The 24,240-nt window shown below is 38.9% G+C and overlaps 2 protein-coding genes across 4 annotated transcripts in view; one reads left to right on the plus strand and one right to left on the minus strand.

Moving 5' to 3' along the window:
• The window catches only part of LOC126652910 (secretory phospholipase A2 receptor-like), a 106,912-nt gene extending 90,532 nt beyond the window's left edge, over window positions 1–16,380 (plus strand). Inside the window, exons 52-64 of the mRNA XM_050340134.1 lie at window positions 1,530–1,690; window positions 2,150–2,279; window positions 4,726–4,952; window positions 5,804–5,972; window positions 7,152–7,313; window positions 8,252–8,374; window positions 8,801–8,995; window positions 9,351–9,571; window positions 10,682–10,856; window positions 11,365–11,532; window positions 12,760–12,882; window positions 13,332–13,499; window positions 14,504–16,380. Coding sequence (XP_050196091.1) covers window positions 1,530–1,690; window positions 2,150–2,279; window positions 4,726–4,952; window positions 5,804–5,972; window positions 7,152–7,313; window positions 8,252–8,374; window positions 8,801–8,995; window positions 9,351–9,571; window positions 10,682–10,856; window positions 11,365–11,532; window positions 12,760–12,882; window positions 13,332–13,499; window positions 14,504–14,688 — 2,207 coding nt within the window. The 3' untranslated portion in view covers window positions 14,689–16,380. The remainder of the gene's footprint in view (window positions 1–1,529; window positions 1,691–2,149; window positions 2,280–4,725; window positions 4,953–5,803; window positions 5,973–7,151; window positions 7,314–8,251; window positions 8,375–8,800; window positions 8,996–9,350; window positions 9,572–10,681; window positions 10,857–11,364; window positions 11,533–12,759; window positions 12,883–13,331; window positions 13,500–14,503) is intronic.
• Window positions 16,381–21,813: 5,433 nt separating this feature from the next.
• Window positions 21,814–24,240, minus strand: part of LOC126652911 (unconventional myosin-X-like) — a 91,118-nt gene continuing 88,691 nt past the window's right edge. For all 3 annotated transcript variants that reach the window (XM_050340136.1, XM_050340137.1, XM_050340138.1), the window contains one exon: window positions 21,814–24,112. In XM_050340136.1, the coding sequence (XP_050196093.1) occupies window positions 23,999–24,112 (114 nt within the window). In that variant the 3' untranslated portion in view covers window positions 21,814–23,998. The remainder of the gene's footprint in view (window positions 24,113–24,240) is intronic.

Below are 24,240 nucleotides of genomic sequence, written 5' to 3' on the forward strand. Positions count from 1 at the left end.
GGAGCTGCTTCCAAGTTCAGCTCAGCTGTCTGTGTGGGAATAAGGTGGCAAACACAATGCCTGCTGGACCACATAGGACCCTTTGTGTCTGTGTGTGCCTAGCAGCTTAATATGGCAGTGTGTCCAAACTGACCACCTGCAGGCTCTCCAGGGCACTGATGGGAGGGTGGAAGGCAGGAGGGCTGCAAAACACAGAACTGTTCACCTCTCAGCATTCTTATCAACTAGAGTCAATGAGGGAAATGCAGTGAGGAAAAAATGAGTTCACATTGGCTGCATGTTCAGCAATAAACCATTGAATGATAGGGCTGAATTTGCAACTGTATTCTTGTGGGTAATTAAGAGTTCTCTGGGAGTATATCTGAAGTAGCTTGGTTGAATTCTGCAAAGTCCAGGGTGCATATTTTCTGTATGAACCAGTAACCTCTTGCCAAACAAAATACAGCTAGTAGACTAGAGAGGTCACTAGTGTACCTGCAGGCAGCAACTGAATGGTAATTTTTTTTAACTGCTGTTATTGGGGAGAAATAGGGTCATATGCAGGAACACACATATCTGAGGCCTGCATGTTTTTGGATGCTTTTAAGATTGCCAAAGTATAGCCATTCTGAAATATTACATAGCAGGATCTTTTGTGTGATTTGGTGCATATGGAAGTGCTTGTTTTGCTTCTTGTTTGTCTTCCTTTCCCCCATGTAGTGGAGATCACCTGTATGGAAAGAAGACACAGTGTTTTAAAGAAGTGCATCTCTTTCTGTAGGCTACCTCTACTCTTCCCGGTGGCATTAGGTTGCTGACATAATCAGCACAGTCAGGCATTAGCTCTGACATAGTCTGGCATGTGGCCAATGGTTAAAACATGTCAGCAGTAGCTAATTACATAGCTTCACTTTTGTCTTCCTAATCTAGTCAAGATTAGTGAATACCTTTGGTGCCTGCTGGGTTACCAAAGCCCATTGTTTCTTGCCAGAATGCTCATTAAGAGGGGTCTGATTTAAGGTTTGCCTGGCTGAATTTTTTCCAACTAAACCTGACTTCTTTTGTCTTGTCCTGCTTTCTTTGATGGTGGGGTGGAAAAACTCTGCCAGAATCTAAAAACAGTTCTGATTTATAGTATATGGAGAGAAAGATAGGAGATAAGACTTCGTCAGTTCAGAGAGGGCAGGAGGGAGCTCTTCTATTATCTCTGCAGGGAAACAGTAGAAGATCTTGCAGACTTGGGGAAATGCAGCTTCTGAAATTTAGATGTAAATGCAAGAAAACAAAGTAGTGGGCAGAGAAACAGGTTAAATCTGCTTTTCAGCTCAGAAGTTGAAGGGCAAATACAAATAGCCTGCTCCTTGCAGATAAAAGTCAGGTGTTACCATATGGAAGTAAGGAATGGTAAGCATTTGACAATCATGAAGGGCTGGGAACATTAAGTTAATATAAGCAGGTGTTGCATTGTCTTACTTATGTGAAGTGTTTTTTCAACTGTTTGCTGTTGTTTTCTGAACCACAATATGTGCGTTTACTGTTCTGCCCAACAGATTATATAACATCCTTGCTTCCTGGTATGCCAAAAGATATTTGGATTGGTTTACAGTTTCTGTTCAGCACAAGAGAAAACAAATGGATAGATGAGAGCAGACTGATGTACAGTAACTTTCACCCACTCCTGACAGGAAGATTAAGGAAAATTCCACTGGATGTAAGTTCCAACTTTTGACTTCTCTTGCCTATTGAGAACTGTATCCAAAAAAAAACCACAAAAAACCACCACCAAGCAAAACAAACAAACAAACAAAGCCACAAAAACCCCACACAAAACCACCCCAAACAAAAAAACCCCACCAACCCAAAAAAAGCATGTATCAGACAAAATCCCCTAGTTAGTCATTTTAATTGGCCAACAAGATGACTGACAGTAATGGAGTTCTGTTTACCTTTATTTGGATGACAACTTCTAAAGTATATTTAGCTTAGGAAGTCTTTCCTGGTCCAAGCACCTGGTAGTGTTTGTAAAACAGGTAAGCTGTATTGCACCACTCCTTTGAAACTCCTTAAACAAGTTCAGACAGCTGGGGTTGTCCTAGCCTCATGTTACTTCACCTCTGCAAGAGTATGTTTATGGCTTATTTAGACTGATAAGGGTATTTCTCTCTCTCAGCTTTTTGATGAAGAATTTAACAATCAGTGCGGTGTAATCCTCAATGATCCCAAATCACAGTATGCTGGAACATGGAATTTCACTGCTTGTGCTGACAGGCACTTCTTGGGTATATGCCAGCGTCCTACAGGTAAGTCTAAAGAGTCAAAATAAATTACAGCAGAGTTTGCACTTAAGGTGCATGTGCCAGGAGACTTTTTAATGCATGTAAATTATTTCACTTGAAGAGCAAGATTCTTGTAGAGACTGAGCAGGTAAATTTAGGAAAAGCAGAGTGTGGAGGAGGATCTGGGACCTCTTTTGTCAGCCATTCAGAATTTTCTCTGTTGTTTTTTATAGCTCAGTTCAGAGGGAATCTGTTTTCCTGAGAGACTTTGTGAGGTTTCAGTGGAATTGTACTTCAGCAGATGGATCTTTAATGTTCTATGGGTATAGAGGTGATGTACATCAAGGGGTGGAACAAGTGACTCTGTTTTCCTTTTCAGAATTGTGGAAGTGAGAAGCCCTGGGAAAGGTTCTCACAATATTTCTCTCTTCCTTAAACATATTCTGTGTTTCTTAGTACTGTCAGAATATAAGGTATCATAGACTCTTAATGCTGAAATTGGTCTCTCCAGAGCAAACTTGAGGGCTTACATGAAGAGTGATGATCTGTAATGATGCAGCTTTCCCTAGCTTCATACAGATCTGTTGATGTGAGTGGGATTTCTTAATCTGAACTAAAAATAATATTCAGATGTACCCACGTGGGTTAGCCAGTGCCATTACTGGAGTAAGATCAAACACATTTAGTTATTATATGCATTTAATTACTGCTATGGGCTAATGTTCAAAACACCCACTTCTGAGTAAGTTCCTTTATATAAATAATCCTTTTAAGTAAAGAACATGCTATCTTCTAGAAAAAAAAAACAACAACCAAAAAAACCTTAGGTGTACAAAACACCCAAGAATATGCCCACCTTCATTCTCAAATAGGCAGAGATTTCTACCTCCCACCCCTCCACCTCCATTTAACATATAAAAATCTTCTTCAGTGCCAAATACTTCATAAATTTCAAATGTTGAAATTAGAAGTCTGGATGGAAGAGATGCTGTAAAAATTTGAAAAGGAGATTTTTATGAATAGGAGGTTGACAGTGTATCTGTTTATATCAATATCTTATTAGTTTGGGATGACTAAATACTAAGTGCTTCTTTACCATAGCTGTAGAAGTAATGAGACAGGTTTTTGGACTGACAGAATGTTTCCTGTATTACCTGGTCTTATATCATCATTGTGTTAGGGATCTAAGGATAATTTGGTTTGGAAGGGACCTCAGCAGGTTGCAGCGACAGTTGTGAGGGAGTCCAGGTTGCCTAGGGCTTTATCCCAGAGAAAAGGACAATTCATGTTCATTGGAAATCTTAGCATGATTGTGATTTGTAGAATTTCTTGCGACCGTAATCGCCACCAATTATTTTTTAGAAATGAACACTTTACTTACTGCCTTGTTTCCAATTTGGTACCTCTTGATGTGTGATGGCACCCTGGGTTCCATGGTTATCTTTTGTAACTGTTTACTAAGTGAAAGCATTTGGCAGCAGACACAAACCACTTGAAACAATCTGTTTCAGCCTTGTCACTCTTCTGCTCTATTGAAAGCTGTAAATATCAAATTAATATTGTGTTTCTGTCATCTTGTAGTTTGGAAAATGGCCCTGTCAGCCTATTGATCAACATTTATTTCCTGTTATTTATGAAGTGATTCTCCCCCTTCCCCCACGACCCTTTTCCTGCTTGAGATATTTTAAATATTATGGGTTTCTACCTTTTGGAGAGCAAATTTATTTTTGGTTGTGTATAAAATTTTTGGGGTTACCATTTGTATGCTTTAACTTACCATCCACAGGAATATTTATGTCTTTTATTCACTGCAGTTGTCATGCATTGCTGAACTATATGCCGTCAGGTACGATGCTGATAACTCTGATAACTCAGTGCCTGGAGCACAAATAGTGAATTATGTCCCTCCCTATGCAAGGTGGATTTTCTGCAATTAGTTAAGCACATGTGGAGGCAGAATCAGTTGTCACTATACTCATGGATGGCAGTAAGGAATTCTGGGACTATGCAGTACCAAGATCTGCATAGACAACTTTTGGGGCCCATTAGATTTGCATAAGCCACAGGTTTCACAGAGATAGATGAGTCAAGTTTAGCTGTTGCTATCTTGCAGCAGAGAGCAGTCACTCTCTCCCATTTGTGTATAATTAAAGTTATATAATGTTTTTAATTCAATATGTTATTTAGCAGTTAGTTAAAAATACCAGAGATAAATAGATGTGAACCTAAGTTGAGAAAAAAGATACTTTAAACTACACCAAATGAAAATAATACTTATTTTTAAATATGTAATTTTCTGTCTAAGGTGTCAAAGATATTTGCTTCTGACTATAATTATAGCATAATCTACTGTCTAAGATTTTTTTTCCAGATGTTATTCGATTTTTCTGATTGTTACAGAGGCATTGGGAGTTAAATATGTATTACAGTGTTTAACTACCTAAGTACTGGATTTGTTTTCTGTGTATAGGAACTTCTGATAACCAGACAGAGGAAGTCATTAATGGAACATTGAGCTATCAAAATGTTCAATACATGGTAATTCTGAAGAATTTGTCCTGGAATGATGCAATGGCTGCATGCATAAATAACAAGATGCAGCTGGTTAGCATCACAGATCAGTTCCAGCAGGCTTTTCTTGCTGTTCAGGCGGCCCTTCATAATTACCCACTCTGGATTGGACTCTTCAGCAGAGATGTAAGTTCTAGTTTTCCCTCAGACTATGGCTTAAGGTAATTTTTAGAGTTGTGTGAAACAGAACCTGAGTTAAAGAAATGCATTTTTTTATCTGTAAGTGTAGATCATATGATTCATTTTGCATACAGTACAGGCATGCACTGGCTTTTCACTATTGCAGTGCTTCATTATTTGGGCACAATTAAAAAATCACATGAAAGGAAATTATAATGAAACTGGTCAACAGAACTTGTTACTCAAGTGCTGGAATCATAGACACAAAAGAAAGATACAAGGTAAGTTAAATAACAAAGCAGCAGGGGGATTTCCAGAAGATGACTTTCAAATGTAAGATTTTTAAGGATGACATGCTGCTTGTATGTGGTTTTTTCTTATTCCTCTTGCATCCTCGAGGCAGGGCAGGAACGCAGCATCTGATCCATTAAATAAATTAAGTATTTAATAGATTACTTTCAACTTGGTACGGAGTAACTAAGAGAGGACCTTATTCTCAGTTATTACCAGTTTTCCAAGACCAGATAATTATATCCACCATTGATTCGTAGATACAAGTGATGCAATTTGGACATCTCACTGTCAGGCCTTCTTCCATAAACACAGTAGTTAAACATCACCATTGGATAATTTACCATCCACTTCAGCTAATTCGCATATTTGCAACTGCAGAACTTAAAATAATGAAACTTGTTACAGTGTGAACAGCAGATCAGATCATGAGGGCAGTGGAACACTTACAGTTCTCACCAGAGACACTGTAAATGTTTAGCCAGTGTAAATACATTGTCATGTCATTTTCTGTACCTCATATTTTTTACTATGTAAGCTCATCCCTTTTACTTAAACACCTCTAGGGTGGAAAGCATTATGGCTGGCTGGATGGGAAACATGTTAGTTTTAGTCGCTGGTCTGAAGATGATGAAGAAACAAACGAAGAATGTGTGTTTTTGGACACTGATGGCTTCTGGAAAAGTTCTGACTGTTCCTCTGAAAATCGAGGTGCTATTTGCTACGCATCAGAAAGTATGTATACTAGCAAAATATTTATGAAAGCTGAATTTTGTTTTATTGTGAAACATGTTTGATGATTCCAGCTCGTGACTTCAAAATTACAACTTTTTTTAAATTACAGTTCATCAGACAGGCTGATTTGCAGTGAAAACCAGCTTCAAATGGGGGGGCATGCACCTCTTGGTCTTAATACACTTGTTCCTTAGAAATAAATTCAGCATGGATTCATTGGGTCAAACTACCCTTATTGCCAACTGATTGTACCTTTGCACTGCTTCTCTAAAATTGTTGCATACTAATCTCTTCCACTTGCAAGTGGAAGACGATTCAGCTACCTCTGTCCTATTTACATCTTAATATTGGGACCTCCTGAAATCTCTTCAGATATGAAAGTCTATACAGGGAAGAGGTGCATGACTATATGTACAAGAAAGGTAGGAGATAGACACTGAATTGAAAGGTGTAAATTAAAGTCATCTGCAGTTCACAAAACCCTTCTAAATATCTAATTATAACAAGAAAGACAGGGATGTAGTAGGACATGTTTTTTTATTTTCAGGAAAGTGCTTGCTAGTTATGTATCCTTCAGAAAACAATCATTCTGAGAGATCATCAGAGATATCTTCCTTATGAGACCATTATAATTAAGGGGTTTTTGTTTGTTTTTTTTTTCTGTGAGGGGACAGAGCTAAGCCGTTGTACATCCCGAGTCAGAGTAAAGTGTGGCATTATGACACCGTTAGCTATCTTTTGCTTGCAATCTAGGCAACTGGAGGAAGAGTCCTTCTCACTCCTCAAGGGTTAGATAAAGCCACAGAACTAAGATGTGTTGCTAGCTATGAAGTAGCTTATTTATGATGGTGATCTGCCTTGCAAAAGTGTCAGTAAGAGCTTTTAGTTACTGACCCACACTTAGCACTTTTGTGTACGGGTTTTATTCTTAAACCTATTTAACATAATAATTTTGAAAATTTGTAAGCAACTGTGTTCTTTAGTAGAGCTTACTGCTCCTTTTGCTGCTTTAAAACATCATCATGAGGAAAATGAAAGCAACAATGTGTCACACATTTAGAGGATGGCACTTAATTTGTCTTACATGTTTTTAAATAGTACCTGAAAGTGGCTTGTCATGTCAGATTAGGTGGTGGTAATAGTAAGTCATGTCCTGAATGTCATCTTTTCTTTCTTTAGAGGAGACTGAAAAAGAACAAGTTTCCCAAGTGAAGTGCCCACATAAGATTAAAAATACACCTTGGATATCATTTAGAAACAATTGTTACACTTTTATGATAACAAAAAATAGATGGAGAGAACTGAAGTCTCAAGAAGCTCATCATTTATGCAGGAAAATGAGTAAGTACTTTGTCATATTGCAGATATTTATGAACTTAGCTTGAGGGAGATGAATTTTAGATCTGAGTCACAGTCTTACAATGACAGCAAAGTGAGAGTGAGAAAGGTTGTAGCATTTAGAAATATGCATGTGTTGGACTCCCTGATGCTGTTTGCTCTTGCACAGCTCTGATAAAAAGTTGCCAGAGCATGTGGTAGGAGAGTTGGAGAGAAAGAGAGATGGCTAGGATCTACTGAACTCTTGAGATCTCTGAAAAATCGGAAGGTTTGTTTTTGTGTTTGGTTGGTTTGGGTTTTTTCTCTATAATATGCCAATTTCAAATGGGTTGCATAATCGTTATCCCCTTGGCAACATTCTGGCTTTACAGTCACATTTAGTTCATGGTTTGCCTCCGCTTTGTGGAACACTTAGGTGAACAAAGTAAATAGACTGAGAATAGTCCAATACAGAAAAGCACATAGACTTTTTCTGTTTTCCTGAATTAAGTGTAAGCTTAGGAACAGCATCCCTCTTAAATCTTCAGATTTGCATCTTTCCAGAAATTATTTTTATTTTTTGTGAATTGATTTCAATTCAGTCTTAATACTGTTTCTCTACTAGGGAAGTTCATGCAAATCATGAAAGATTGCTGATATTTTTATGTTCTATACAGAAAATTTTTATTACAGAGTCACTGAATATGCTGAGTTGAAAATGGCAGTAGGACCCACAAATATCTCTGGAGCTGATATCTTTCACTTATCAACAAAATCAGGGGAAGCACTATTGATAATATGTTTGAAATTTTTTTTTGCACTGTTCACTTATGTTATAAAGATCTGACCTTTGCACACTGTTGACCTATCTGTAATAATTATTAACAGTAATAGAAAAGAATAGTTACTTTGAAACTGACACGTGAATTTGTAAGAAAGTAATGTAAAAAAATTTTCAACAGACCCAGAAGCATTTGTTCTGAGTGTTCGAGATGAAGAAGAGAATAACTTCGTTACTGAGCAGCTTCATTCATTCAGCGGTCTGGCTCTGTGGGTCTGGCTGGGTGTGATTTATGATGACAGTGGTAAGATTTAAGGGATTTTTTTTTCTTAATAGATTGGAGAGAAAGTTAGCAGCATTAAGTGCATGGTTTTTGCATGTTTCAGTTTATAACTAAAGTCAAACTGAATGCAAACCTATAATGCTTTATATTTGTAATTATCTTCTAGAAGGAAACAACTGGGCACGCTCTCTGTTTCAGTGATAATTAGATCCAGTATGTTCTGTTTAGTCTAGATTTGATTTCCCTGGAAAGCAGGACTTAAAATGGCCAGGATAAATAATGCTAACATATTTAGCATTAGATATGGTACTGATTTAGAGTAACTTCCAGTATCACTGCATTTTTTTTTAAAGTAAATATCTGTTAATGTAATTAATATATTCAAAGTTAAGTAGTATTTGTAGACACAGTGCTAGTATTTTAATAAATACACAATGTTTTCCACAGATAAAATTCTCAAGTGGTATGATGAAACTCATCTGACTTACAATAACTGGAGGCTGGGAAGACCTATCATAAAGAAGAACAGTTTTTTTGCTGGTGTAAACCTTGATGGGTTTTGGGACATTTATAATTATTCTCAAAGTTGGCACGCCAATCACTATAACATGTACAGTATTCTTGCCTGTAAAATCGAAAGGGGTAAGTAGTATTGGAGTGTTGGATGAGGGTCGTAATTTAAATGCTGGTTCCTGCTATATAAGGCTTTGGCTTTGCTCCTAGTGAAACACGTGGCACAGCTACCATGGGCGTCTGGGCGTCATGTGGTCATTCTGTGCATCACTGCTGTAATACTCTGCTCAGGAGGAATGTGTTTGCTGTGCTCATCTGGCAGCTACTCAGTGTTCAGAGTAGCAAAACTTACTTGATATTAGCTTGTACTGAACACTTTAATTCTTGAGTTACATTGATACAGATGAATTTTAATGTTTTCTGTATTTTCCTAATAACATGAACAAATGCACAGAACTTCTTGTCTTCTTATTCTTTGAAATAGGACCCCAACAGCACAAGCCTCCGTTGCCCGAGTCTATTCCACATGGAAACAGAACATACAGGATCCTTCAGAAAAAATTAACCTGGTATGAGGCATTGAGAGCATGCAAACAAAATGAGAGTGATTTAGCAAGTGTACACAGTGAATCACAACAGTTATTTCTAGAAGATATTGTCAAACAGGATGGTTATCCTCTGTGGCTTGGGTTGTCAGTTCATGATGTAAGTAAATATTGTTGGTGACATCTGTAACAGAGCTTGTAAATAATATTTTGGAGAAGATATGAAATATTTTCTGATGCTTCTTTGCAGTTTCTTAGATTCTCTCATGCAATGTATTACCTCCTTTTTCAATCCTGTGTAACATATGTTAATATTAAATGTTAGTGAGATATTTCTTCCAAATCCTTGACACTTTAAAATAATACAGTGGTCCCACATCATTCCTTGCAGCACAGGGATGTGTGATTTGCAGTGCTACCTTTTGAGGCTTCAGGCTTTACGGCCCTCTATTCTAGAATCTAGAATCAGATTCCATCAGCAAATAAAGAGAGGCAAGACTGTGTAGAACTTGCTTAGTCCAGGTCAAGACTGGCTCTCCAAAGCAGTTCAGGAACTGACTCTCAAGCTGGTTATGTGTCCCTTCTCCCAGGAGGCATAACAAGAGGCAGCTGCAAATCTTCTTCCTCCTCTGACTGCTTTCCTGTGGAGCCAAAAGCCTGTGGCACTGACCCTGCTCCCCTCACTAATTGCCAGACCTAGCCATAGTGAGTTGGCAGGAATACTCCTCTGCAGAGGTGATTTCTGCACACACCTGTTCTACCTCTGGTGTCTTGTGACCTGAACGGCTCCCTCCACAACTGACTCCTCACTGTCACAGGTTTCCAGGAACGTATCTGAAGTAGGAACCAGCACTGCAAATCATTCCTCAGCTGCCCAGCTTTATTCACTGAGGCCATCTCGACAGTTTAGCAGTTTGCAACATATCCACTAACGTTCACAGCAGGGAAGGCAGACTGCTTAAATGAAACAGCAGGATGGATTTAAGTGAGATGTTCCCCGTAGAATAAAATAGGCACATTGCAGGTTTAAACTTGCAAACGTGCTGTACTTTCTCATTTCCCACAAATAATCAGGATTTCTGTGTTAAGAATTGATTGGAAAATGCAAACTATGTTGTACATTTCTTTACTATAGATTTAGATGAGACCCCCTCACTTTAATTTACCCCTATACTAGGAACAAATATTGCTACAGGACTTAACTCATAACCGATAGGATTTAAACTACAACCATATGTGGTTTAAAAGTTATTGTTTTTTCTTTAATTAGGGAAGTAAAGCTAATTTTGAATGGTCAGATGGAAGTGACTTTGACTACTATCCTTGGGAATTAGAAAACTCAAATACTACTGAGAACTGTGTTCTGTTGGATACTAAAGGATCTTGGAACCGTACAAAATGTACAAATGTTGCTGAAGGTGCCATTTGTTATAGCCCTCCAAACAGTAAGTGTTATTAAGATTTTGTGTAGTTGTCTTTTGTCTTTATATGTTGTATTTAGAAGCAGAAATGAAGGTTGAAATACTACAGGAGTCCCTCTTTAAGAAGAGTTTTCTGTCAGGGATGATAAAACACTTTTTAGTACTTCAGGGAGATTAATTTTCTCCATTCCAGTGGTGAAAACCTAAAACAAACCTGGCTAGTTTTTGATCACCTGTGATATGAATATGAAATGTATGTATCTTTTATGAATCAGAGTACTTATCAAATATGTACAACAACCTTCAAAACCCACTAAAAAGCAAGAAAAATAGTTCCCAAGCCTTTGGGATTTGTCTTATGCTCATTTTCAAACAAATTCATCTGTGACACGTGAAGAAGGAATGTAAGCTAATTGAATAATGGTTTTTGGTAGGAGTAGCAGTCCTTGTTAATACTTACTGTCCTGTTACTCCAGAGAGACTGCGCAAACGGCTGCAGCAGAAATAACATCAAGTTTCTTTGTCTTTGCAGAGAGGCAGTTCCAGGCAGAGCAAGAGAGCAGAGCCTCAGGATGCCCGCAGAGCAGTGGTGCCCTACAGTGGGTACAGTACAAGGATCACTGTTACGCGTTTGACATGGCATTCTACAATTTTTCAGTCTATAATATGGAAGAGGCTAAGAAAGTCTGCCAGAAACTGAGTATGTTTAGATTCCTTATCACATTACATCTTGTAATTAGTCCACTATTTGAGAAGAAATAAAACCCAACAACCAAAAAACCTATACTGATTATACTTCAACTTTGCCTGTTTTGTTCTTCTTTAGTTTAGGAAAAGCAATAGCAAGCTCTATCTTTGAATGTCTGATGAAAATTCTTAATAAAATGCTGCACTGTGCTGACACATTCTTTGGCACACAGGTATCTACAAATAAAATTCAGGTAGCGAGTTGTAGAAGATCCAGAAATTTAAGGCTTGCATTTTGGAGGAAAACAGTTTACCTGTATACAATGTTAGTCCTCTTAGCAATGCTTTCTTGTATCCTTGCAGTAGCTGCTTGCTAGTAGGGAGCCTGTTAACTTTTCAAATGGTTCAAAGCATGTACTTTATAGATATTAAGGCACATAATCTCACTAAAAAACTTAATTTTTTTGTCAAGTTAAAGGATTTTATCTCTTCTTTGATGAGCTGCATGGGCAATTATATTGCAGAGATACTGTTAAGCAGTTTCATTTATAGAAGTTTTAACCACCTTAACTGAGAAGTTAGTGACTATCATAACTTTCTTTTATGGAATTATAGTGTGAAGTTGAACTCACTATGTAGGATGAAAAAGAACCAGTCCTGGATACAGTTTTCTGTTGAGTCCAACTTGGTCTGATAGTTGAAAGAGAACTTTCTCTAAATTAAGCTTCTGGCTTGTTAAAGGATGCATACTCTCTGAGCATGTCTATAGTACGTTCTTTCCTCCCTTTTTTTCCATAATTACTGTAACACTGTATAAAAGAACCTGAGGCACAATGAGAGGATTAATTTAGAAATTAATGTGACTCAGCAAAATGCTGAGCTTTTGTTCAACTATATTTTTGAGAAGGGCTTATTACTTGGACAAGGCTAGTAATTTTCAGTGGGCATATATTCTGGTATTTTCCATGTATGTATTCTGCAGCTGCAGTAAGTTTACTCACGTTTTATTTTTTATAACTTACTAGAGTAATCAGTCATCTGAAGCCATCTTGTATAACATGCTGTATTTTAGAGGATGGGAGGTTCATATCTTTATTCTGAAGGTTACTTCAAGCTTATTTTACAAGCCCAGATCAGCAAATCTTTTTGCACAGCAATTGTTCCCACAGAAAACTCTGTGTACAAGCACTATGAAAAATCTTGTAAGTGACAATTCTGACTGGTTTCCTCTGCCACTTAGATCCTTCAGCAACCCTTCTGACTATAGTGGATGCTGAGGAAAATGCATTTGTGAGCAAACACGTAAGGGAACATGATCTCATCACCAAGAATGTATGGCTTGGCCTGGCTCAGAACTCTAAGGGTAAGAAGTAGCAACTGTGTGTGACCATTAGTGTTTCATGTGGTAAATGAAAATGCATAAATCCTCAACTAAGAATAGTTTCATAGTATTGGTAGCGTACAGTAACTTCTGCTTGAGGTTGGAATCCCTTATAAAGCCCTTTGGACTTGATTGTAGTAAAATCTCTTCCTATTGCATACCTAGGGTAATCAGGAGTCACTGAAAATCATTTTTCCCAAAGCTGCTATTGGTGCCTAATGGTTAAGCTGCAGATGCATCAACTGATAAAGGCCTAGAGAAGAGGTGTGGCTAAAAGTTACATGTTCATATTTACTGCTTTTAATATATGAGATGAATAATCAGCCCTGTTCCTTTTTGCAATGTAAAGAAGTCAACAGATTGTTAATGACACTGTGTAGCATTACAGCATGTTTTGGTGATCTAAACTAAGCAATTATTTTTCCCAACAGGTCAGTCCCTGAACTGGCTGGATGGCTCATCAGTTACTTACGTCAACTGGGAGAATAAAACTGCAGGAGCCAATGAAAAATGCAGTGTTATCACATCCAGAACTGGCACGTGGTCCAAAGTTGATTGCAGTCGTAGTCAAAGCAGAGTGGTTTGCAAAGCTCCTTTAGGTATGGAGGCATTGCCTTTAGGGGAGACTTAATTTTGTAGAGGCGGTTTTCAGGGTTTTCTGGTTTGTTGGGTAAAGTCTGTGTTGAAATAACTGAAGTGCAATTCACAGAAGAACCCATCAAGTACCTCTGCCTAAGCAAGAGTCTTCAGTTGTTGTTTAGCCATAAAATTGCATTCAGAGACAAATTATCTAGGAATTTACTTCTCCTGGCTTCCACTGTCCACTCAGTGGATAAGGGAGAAAACTGAAATGTCCACTTAGAAGTACGCATAGAGTAGTTGCTATTGCTTCTTACCACAGGGTATCTGTCATGGGTGAGTCTGTGTAGGTGGAATCAGAGTTCTGCTTGTAAGAGATGCTGAGTAAGCAGGTACTGCAGATTGTGTTTTCAGTCTTGAGGAGGCTTCTGGAAAGGAGCTCCAGGAAAAGGCTCAGGCTGCATGTTACTTCCTCATGCTCTGCTTTGTACAGGAGAGAGAGCAATTACCTGAGCATTAAGCAAGCAAGTTTCTGAGAAGCAGTGGGATCTTTCTGATTTTGTATACATTTTCACTGAGGTGGAAATGCAGGAATAGTTTTGATTTCATGCTGCTAAGGAAGACCTCAGTAAGATCTTTTCAGTCTGAAAGAAGTATAATTGTCTTCTATTCCAAGTGCTTCCATCCAAGAGTCCAGGACCTCATTAAATTTATGAGGTATGCAAACCTATAAATGACTGCAGCATTTACAAGTAGGTTTTTTGACCTCTGGAGGTCCCTTCCAACCTAAATATTAGTAAATTAACAACAAAATTATGAAAAAATAAGTTAATACATTCTCATATGAATCAGCATCTAACTTCCCATGTGATGAAGTGGAGACTTAATATGATGAAGGAGTTTGCCTTGACTTCAACTAAATGCATGCAGGAAGAGTGTAGAGCTACCTACGTATGAACCCCATGACAAAATATACTTGCCAAAACTTTTACAGAATTACTCTTTGTCTTTTTTTCTGTTTCAGGTTCTAATCATACTGGTGTGGCTGTAGCATTTGCCCTGCTAGTTATCTTAGTCTTTGCTGGTGGGCTGGTGTTCTATCTCTACAAAAAGAAGCGTCTTCACTGGAGTGCCTTCTCTTCAGTACGCTATCAGCGAGGCATGAACGATGATGAAACCGATGATATGTTCACAAAAGATGGCTATTGAGAAACTTCCTTCTGGTTAATTTAAGAAAGAACTTCACTGTGTGAAGCCATAAGAAATTAGCTGCTTGATGTTCTATTACTTCTTTTTGGAAAAGTAATAAGGTTATGAATGGGGGCTAAAATTTGTTCTTTTATATGCAAGTGCAATTTTCTGATAAAAAGTCAGTAGTAATTATAGGTTTCTAGAGTTCTGTTGTATTTTTTAATTTATAGCATTTTCTCTTTTTACTGGAAAGAGCTTTTAATAGAATAAATTAATGCCAACAGCACTTCATGCAACATCAGTTTAATGAATACACTTAAAATTTACTTCCCCCAATACTTTTATTTATACTAGGATTAAATGCCTAACTTTATGGTTACCAGCCTGTAACTTAATAGGTGAAATGTGTCATCTGTCCAAGAAGATAAAAGATAAGTCTAAGGAAAGAGTGAGAAAGAATATATGGTAAAAAAACTTGTGTACATAAATGCTAAAAATACTTGAGTATTATACATAAAACTTAAACTTGATTTTTATATGTGATGTGTCACTGTAGCCTATCCTATGCACTCCAAAGAAAGCTTTAAAGGAAAAAAGGGAAGACAGAGTTGTATATATTAATTGCTAAACGATTTGATCAATTAATGTTTTGAAAAAGTCTTTTGACTTTTTTTAATGCACAGTACAAAGAACAGGTGCATTTACTTTTATGAAGGAGGATATGCAAAAGACCAAATGTGTTCTGCACGTGGTGGTGTCATGAGATGGTAAATAGGAATATGTTTGGACTGATGTGCTGAGAAGAGTACTACTGATTTCTCTGAAGCAGCGGTGCGAGGTCACGATGTCCAACTGCCTTTTTTCCTGCAGTTTACTTATGTTGATGGCACTTTTCTTTGTTCCTGTTTGCACTATTTTGATAAGCGAATGTTTATCATTTGTGTTGAGAAATAGAGAACTTTTTATAGATACTATTTTGAGCCTGTTAAAACAACAGCCTGAAAGGGGCAAGTTAAAGGAGCCATTGTGGTAGTTTGCTGATCAAAGAAGTAAAGCACTTTTGTTGTTTGTTTGGTACTTTGGGCACAATTGTGAACAAATAGCTTTCCTGAGATAACTTGCAGAAAAAGTACTTATGATGCTAGTTACTGTGTAATGAAAATAACTTTCATTCTTTAGCTTACCCTGGTGTGAAAAGTGTTTGAAACATTGCAAAGCCTGGTTCCTGATGTCTTCTGGTTAAGCTTATATGCCTAAGTGCTTTGCCAAATGACTTTTAACTTAATGGATTAGAAAAAGTGTTGGTTATTGTCTTTTTCTACCTACAGTAGTAAGTGGGGAGAATTATTTAGAAGTTCCCGTGTTTTGAGATTTACTAGTTTTATAGATGTTTATACTTTGAGCATTTTTAGGTGTGAATCTGAAATGTAAAGTGTCACTTGGTAGTAAAATCCTAATTCAATACAAAAAAAATATATACTTTTTATTAAAAATTGTATATTTTATTCTTATGAATGATGTAAATAATTTTTTAAGGCCCCATTTCTCATGTTTGTTTCATCATACCCAAATTGTCTGATCACTGGTAAGTCTTTTTTGAGTAAGCACAATGGCCTTAGTGCAGGTGAATAACCCACTTCATCTGAAATACACAGAAAGATTATTTAGGAGTACTGTTATTGAAAGAATAAAGTTAAATAAACCACTAAACTGCTTACACTGGTTTTATTTCCATGGAAGCAGTTATCAGAGCTAAGGTACAGCTCATTAATCACTGGGTAAAAAAAGCACATAGCACAGGGGCTGTGATTGGAATTAAAGCAGGTAACAATAAGAAAACTTTAGAGATAATAAATATCTTTGATGTGTTTAAAAAGAATGCTGGTAACTTTCTTTTTGCAGTTGAAAACTTAGTTTATCATGGAACTTGGTTATACCTAGTTTTTATCAGGCTGCTTCAGGCTTACACAGTAAGGGAACATGCCTCTGCTGTTTTTGTTTTAATCAAGGGGTAGTTCATTAGCACTTCAAGGCCCAAATTAACTCCAAAGCAGTGTATAAAGGCTTCCAACATAACTTCTCATAAAATATGGGCAAAGTTAAATTACTTCCAGCCAAGTTAACGCTTGTAATTAAAGCATGAGATGTATTCATTTTAAGTACCACATGAAGTCTGAATTCCAGATTTCCAGAATCTGCAACTGCTGGTCAAGGGGCAGTGTTATTTTCATCTCCGCTAATGGCTTGCTGGGAGAAGCATCCTATTGTGTGAGATGACTAACAAGGTCATCTGCTTCACAAACATAACTGAAGATGATGCACAGGGAAATGGCAGCAGAGAAATGAAGTGCTTTCCCAGGTCCCAGAGCAATGGTGTTGAGAAAGCATCCTTCATCCCAGAGCACAGACTGACTGCCAAGTGTGGTACCTTGAGGGAAAAAGTATACAACTTCAGTTCCTCTTCCTGAATTTTGCCCAGTCCCGGGAGACTCTGGGTCATGGAAAGGTTAATCCACATCCGCCATTACACCAGCCAGCATTTTTATTTTAGCGTATTACTGCATCAATAACTTAATTGACATAGAAATCAACAAGTGTTTACACTTGAGCACCATTTGGGCCTGATGCTTGGGTTGTACTCAGCATTTTTTCCCTTAAACCAAATGCACCATCTGCTCATTGCCCTGGACATATGTTACACATCTAAACATTTTTGAAAGGAGGAAGTAAATTCCGTGGCCTGCCAGTGGTATTTTTTTGGTGTGGCTGCAAATAAAGACCATACATTACAATTTTTGTTGCTAAAAGTCAGGGCTACAGTTTGGACCCTTTATGGGTCTGCTGTTGCTGCGTGTTTGAAGCACAGTGGGATGTGTAACACCCAGCTTTCCCCAAGTTAGTCAAATTCCTTCTGTTGCCAAGAAGTACATAAAGTTCTTATTGGCCAAATTAAACAGACTTTTCCAGTTTTAAAGCAAGAACTATGAGCAATATTAAGGAACTAAGCTTAGGAAAAATAGGAGAGTAAAATTCAATTGTCACTCTAATGGACCTTTCCCATTTCATTCTGGAGTTTTAAGATGGGAGTTGACAAAGTGCTAAAGAAGGTAATTTTCTGTTAATAGCAAATTAACTTCCAAATGTTGCATAGCATAAATGCCATTATAAAATGCTGTTATCTTGGGTTTATTTGTTTATGGCTAAACCACAACAATGGTGTTTTCACACTGAAAACTCCTGTGCACTCTGTCGTAATATCTGTCAGTAACTATGATTTTTAACAGATTTGAGGGGTAGGAGAGGATACCAGATGAGGTTTTTATTGTGATTACGCAGCAATGCAACACAGACTGTAAGTCCTTATGGATTTCTTTTTGCCAATGCATCAGGGACTATAATTACAAACAGAACAACAGCTGTTTTTTTGTTTTGCTGTTTTTCAGCATAAATAGAATAATTTACTCCAACATGGCTTTTTAAAAAGGGAAATTTCAGCAATACAAAAGAATTATTTCAAAATGAGTTTTCTTCACTATGCTGGCTCCTTTTGTGTGCATTTTTTGTTACAGAACCAATGAGAACAGATCTTTTTCTGCAGTCTCAGGACACTGATATGGATAGTATGAGTATTGCGCCTTTTCAGATGTTATGTGTTATAGTTTCCCTTAAAGAGATTATATGGGGCAGATAATTTTACAAAACCATGGTGCTATACTTCATAGAAACTAACAAGCCTTTATGCATATTCAAATTAAACTTTAAAAGTAGTGTGCTGAGATGATTTTACAAATATGCATGATTAAATGTCATCCCCATTAGCAACCGAACTGCTTTCTCTTTCATTGAAATGTCTTTATTTTCATAAATATGATCTGGGTATTTGAAGAGTACCTTGTGTTACATGAGAATGAATTGTATGTGTGTGTGGCTAATAGAGTCACACTTACCCAGGGCTTGCATCAGGAGCTGCTTTGAGGGCTGGGTTTCTGAAATTCCATCTTTTGTTGTCACCTATGGCCACCATTCTTCTTTGTACTTGTTCTTTCTCTTACCAGCTCTGCAGCACTGGTAGTTAAGCCACCAAATGGAGAACACAACACCACAGATACAGGAGCCAGTCAGGCAGCCTTAACACCAGGGCAAGCTGCCAGGAACGGAGACCAGAAAGCACCACTTCCTATACAGAGCAGCAGCCACAGGCCTGAAACACGTGGGATGAACGCTACCAACAGCCCCACAACACTGCCATAGGGTGCAGAGAAAAGGCCAGAATAGCCACTCCGGACAGCTGGAACATCGTCTAACACCAGGACACCACAGCCTTGGCAGGTTTGTTCCCCTCCTCTGTGAGTTCCTCTCCCCGCCTTCAGCAGCCTGGGATAGAGCTGTTCCCTTGACCCTTGACCAAGTGCTCACAACACTGACAATGAGGAGTTTGCTGTGGACAACAGCCAGCTCTCCCCTCTTGCAGCCCCGAGGGACTCCTTCCACACCTCCCCTCCTTCTTCAGCCAGGGCACCTCCTACCGTGCAGATTAAGGGCATTTGTAAATGCTTAAAGGCCTTTGTACCTCACACAAATCTTACCGTGCAGGTTTTCCTTTATATTGCTTTGCTCAAACAGGGCAATTTACCAAGATTCAGCCATCCTGGGGGAGCTGAGAGGAGATTGCTCCTGGTTTAAATACCCCTGTGCCCATGGGCACACCCTGACAGGGCACAAACATGGAGCAGCTGAGTTGCCCTCAGCCTCACACTGCAACAGGAGAAAGAAGCAAGGCAGGTAAGTTGCTCCTACTGATGTGTGTGCCTCAGTAGTGGACCTGCAAAAACTCTGCCCAGTGTGTAACCCGTTACTGAGCCAGCTGAATTTATCCTGACAGGTTGTCATTACTTCATTGAAAGTCAGCCAGAAGTTATAGGTGTTTGCTTTTACAGGAAAAATGTGTTTATACTGGTAATCCTGAGCCCTCAGAGGAAGGCCTGAGGCACCGTCATGCAGGGGCCAGAGCCTGAGGGCTGCAAGGGGCCCCAGACCTGTCCCTGTGTGCAGCAGGGGCAGGAGGGGGAGCTGGGCACACCAGCAGCCAGCTGTGCTCTGTAGCCAGCCCAGCTGTCTGAGCCAAAGCAGGGCAGGAAATGTCTGTCAGGAACCAAGCATCACCCAACTTAATGCATGTGTCCTGGATTGCATTCAGATCTAAACACCAGTGCAGAGTTCAGGTGCCCCATGAGACTGAGTCCTTCCCAGTGGGTGTGAAGGCTGTCCAGCGGTGCTGAAGGGCAACACTGGACAGGAGGGTGGGGATAAGTGACTTTGACTGATAATCGAGTTACTGGCATTCACCTTGGTGTTGACAGTGGCGTGGGGCCAAAGTGTATATCCAGTTGTGCATTAGGAATCTCCGGTATTAAAAGTGGCCAAGAGCCTAGCAAATTTGCATTCCACCAATTTCGTTTATATTTTACAGTGGGGGCTGGAATTCATGTGTGAGGAATTTGCTTAAAGGCCCAAGGGAAGAATGAAATTTTGAGGCCAATGCACAGAGTAATTATAGAACAAACAGCCTACATGGTGAAAGGCTCTGTGTTTTAGAACAATAAACATTTGAAGTTTACAGACAAACTGGTTTAATAACTAGACGCACGAGCTTGTGATACAACTTACCAGAGGCTGTGTCTTTGTGTATAAACCATTTTGTGTTTATGGTGTAGGTGCTGATTATAAATTGGCATGAAACTAGTTCATATAAAATAAACATTAGAACATTCAAACTTGAATTAACTATTAAAAAAATACTGGCGTGGAGTCCCAAAGGGACTGCACATTACACTGACAATGTGATCAAACAGAATTAAAAAGGGAGTGAGGGCTTTTAGTTGGCTGCCACCTTGGATGGTTATTCAGGGCTGCCATTCATAAATGCATTTGTGCATGTTGCTGTAGTCATGCTGGACCTGCAGTGGTGCATGTTTGTTGTCATGATAGTGATGTATTAGATAAAACAAGTGCAGTTTGAAATTCAACAGCTGCACAGAAGGGAGATTGGATAGCTTGTTCTTGCTTCAATCCATGGGAACCAGGGCTGGCCTCTGAGTTTGCCACCACAAAAAAATTCAGCTTCAGTTGGTGGCAGCCCAGGAGGTAGTGAATGAGAGGGACAGGCCATGCCAAACCCTGATGTGGCAGAGAAATGCTTTGTCACAAGAGGGATATTCAGGAGAGACATTATGGGCTCTGCAGCCTGGGTTTGGTTTTGACACCCTGCACCCAACCAACCAGTAGCTGCCTGTGTGTGACAGTGTGACATAAGGCTTCCTAAGCAGAATGTGGTACAGTTTTGGAAGCAGACAGACAGGAATATAACAGCTGAAGGAAGAAAAGCAACTGCTGAAGTAAGCAAAGGCAGTGCTAGCCTTGAATAAAGACCTGGAAAGTCTATGCAAGTGGGTAAAGATGGAGAAAAAAACACAGTATTTGAACAGTTGGAGACTGAATTGCATAGACCAATCTGCAGGGTTCCAAGGCTCTCAGAGCATGTGGCCAAGGGATACAGGAGAGTATGATGATGGGAATTACGCATCACTGCTTGGTTTCCATACCTGTGCATGAACTGGAGGAACTTTTTCTGCTAGTGGAATGGTCTGTGTGTGTTACTGCCTCCAGTTCTGATTTACCACTTCAGGGACACCAGCTCTTAGGTGAGCATCATGGCCAGGTCATGCAATTGTGAGGGAAGTGCAGATGGCAGCTTATTTAAGCTAGAAGTAATTTTCTGTTATTAGTGACTTTGGAAGTGCTGAAGAAGGGATGGAGCTGATCCTGCAGATTGGGCCTTGGAAGATGATTCACTTTGTGCTGCTTTCACCACAATACCCATCTCTGAACCACTGGGACATCTCCCACTGACCAAAGTTGTGCTTCATCCCCAGAGAGAATGGCAGAAGCTAGAAACAAACCTTCCGCGTTGTAGCAGCAAACTGTATTTTGTAATTCACCCCAAAGGTAAAATTTGCTTCTGTGATGAAGGGTTGTTGTACCCTCATGCCAGTGATGCCTACTTTTTACTTAAGAGTTCTGAGTGTTAAAATCTCTGAGTAAACACCTTAACAAGGGCACACAATGCCCGTGAGTGAATACAGCTTGTGCAATCCAATAATTTATTAAACTTTCATCTTGTAAAGCCAGTTACAAATTAAAAAAGACAGAAGAAGGAATTCTGTAATAGAAATGAGCAAAGTTACAACAAATAGTAGTGGAGTTATGTTTCAAGTGGGTTCAAGCTGCCTGCAGCAACCCAAGAGCCAGAACACAGAGCTAGTGCAGAGTTAGAACAGGGATAATCAAGGCTAGTCTGATATTTAAAGAGATTGAGTCAGTGTACGGTCCGATACAAAGTGTTGCTTCTCAGGCTGCCTCTGCATTCCTGTTCTCTCACTTGTGACCTGGTCATCTTTTTATTCCTTGTGACAACAAGGGGTGTTTATAGGATCCTTCAGTAAAGCTATTTAAGGCAAAACTCCAGTTGAAGTATGATGCACAGCAGTGGCTATCCTCTTAGGCTGATCATGTGGCAAGTGCCCAGTGGTTGCACATGCTGCAGTGTAGTGGAAACGAGAGAAGAGCATGGGTTATGTACAGTGTTTCTTCTTGTATTGTTAACCTCAAAACTGCAGTGTTCTGTGACACAGTGTTAGTGACATGGCACAATCTGATGATGAGCTGGAATGGAACCTACTCCATACTGACTCCGTTTTTTTTTTTCCTATGAAATTTCTATTTCATAGCTAATAGGCCTTAGCTGCTATTTCTTCAGAAATGGAGACAGCCAATTTTAAACATGGAACAAGGCCCACATTATATACAGTTCTGCAGTTTCATTAAGAAACAGAATGGGCCTTTCCATTCTGAGATCTCAAAACTAGACAAGGGTCACAGAAAATGGCTCGCCACCAGCTTTCTTGTTTTCTAATTTAACTAATTTATGATGTGACTGATACTGAATATTGTTTTAAACACTGAAGTCAAGTTTCTGAGGTCAAGAAACTGAAGACAACTGTCATCTTTCACAGAGAAGAAAAAAATTCTGCTTCTTCAAACTGCAGGAGCTATAAATACCTCCAAGAAGCAGTTGTTTTGGCAAAACAGCATTATTTTCAAGTTCTGCTGAGGAAAGGGGACCTAGAGGAGACTGGAATGGGATTTGGGGATTCCACAATGCAAGCAGTTTCTGTTAAAAGTTGAAAGTGGATGATGGGTTTGGGCATCTGCTTACAGTTGTATAGAGAAGTGAAAATCTTACCTATAACAATTTATCTAGGCATCTATTCACTCAGTAGGAAATGGTTCACTTTAAAGTTCAGGAACCCCAGTCACCCTAAAATCCCATCTAGAGAAAGAAGAATCTTAACACAGGTGGACTGGTCGACATAAACCTCCAACCTCCATCTAATACCTGGAGTTTGTGAAGAGCAGCTCTTCTGGAAATGCTAATAAAACAATCTTTCTCTTAGGCTGTACAGGGGAAAGGCAGTAATTTTTTTGTAGGCAATAGGTGCTGCTTACAATGTGCCTGGAAGGGCAGTGGTGCTAGTCCCAAAGATTTTCTCCTGTGTTGGGAGTATTTAGTAGTTTAACTGAAAGTGCCACTTTTTATAGTCATGTACCTGTGAACTTTTATTGGAAGGTAAAAAAGCACCTTGGGTGTTTTTATTTGTTTCTTTGTTTAATGCTCTCTCATGTAGGGTTTGACCTCTCTGTTGGATCACTTGGCTTCAACTACATAAAGGCATTTTCTTTTAAAAACAGATCAGATCATTAGTATATCCTGAAGAAAAAAAAAAAAACCAAACCACAGTGACTTATATTTTAGATTTGCTTGCAAAATAAATAAAACAAATATTCTTTTAGCAGACCATGCTATGATCGAATGATCCCAGATGTCTGCATTTCAAAATTCAGAAGGAAGCTTAAGTCTGTCTCCTGTCTTGCAGAAATGGTTCTTGTGAATTTTTCTGCCAGTATGACACGTAATGGTGAAAGCAGCAGAGAGGACACTGAAGGAGAATGAGGATGCTTCTGACTTTGCTTCTTTAAGCTACATTGTTCATCAAACAAGCAAGGGGAAAACAAGTTTTGGGTCATTAGTGTTTAAGAACAGTTGTTACTGTTTAATGTCTTTGGGCAGAGGTGCAAATCCTATAGTACTGTAGATGTCACTTCAGGTTTTGAATACAGTAGTCAGCTGAATTCTTAGAAAACATCTTTGCTACACTTGTGCTGGCAAGTTGCAAATACTCCTCACTAAACTACTGCCAGTTCATTGGTATCACCTAGTCCAGATGCTCGCGTGACTGTCCACACTGGTGGCTGATTTGACACTGCAGCGTTTCTTCACAATCATGTTGATGTATGCTTTCATGATCTTTATTATCTCACCCACCTGGAGAGAGAACACAGTAACAAGAGGATAAGCACATTAAAATCCTCAGTCCATTGAGGCATACAGGGCATTTTGCTGAAAAAGACTCCTCTTGTCCAAAGTCATGGCACAGTAAATTTTGCAATACT

The sequence above is a fragment of the Myiozetetes cayanensis genome, unplaced genomic scaffold (genome assembly GCF_022539395.1).
Source record: "Myiozetetes cayanensis isolate MyiCay16 unplaced genomic scaffold, myiCay2020 scf9, whole genome shotgun sequence".
In the NCBI taxonomy this organism is placed as follows: Eukaryota; Metazoa; Chordata; class Aves; order Passeriformes; family Tyrannidae; genus Myiozetetes; species Myiozetetes cayanensis.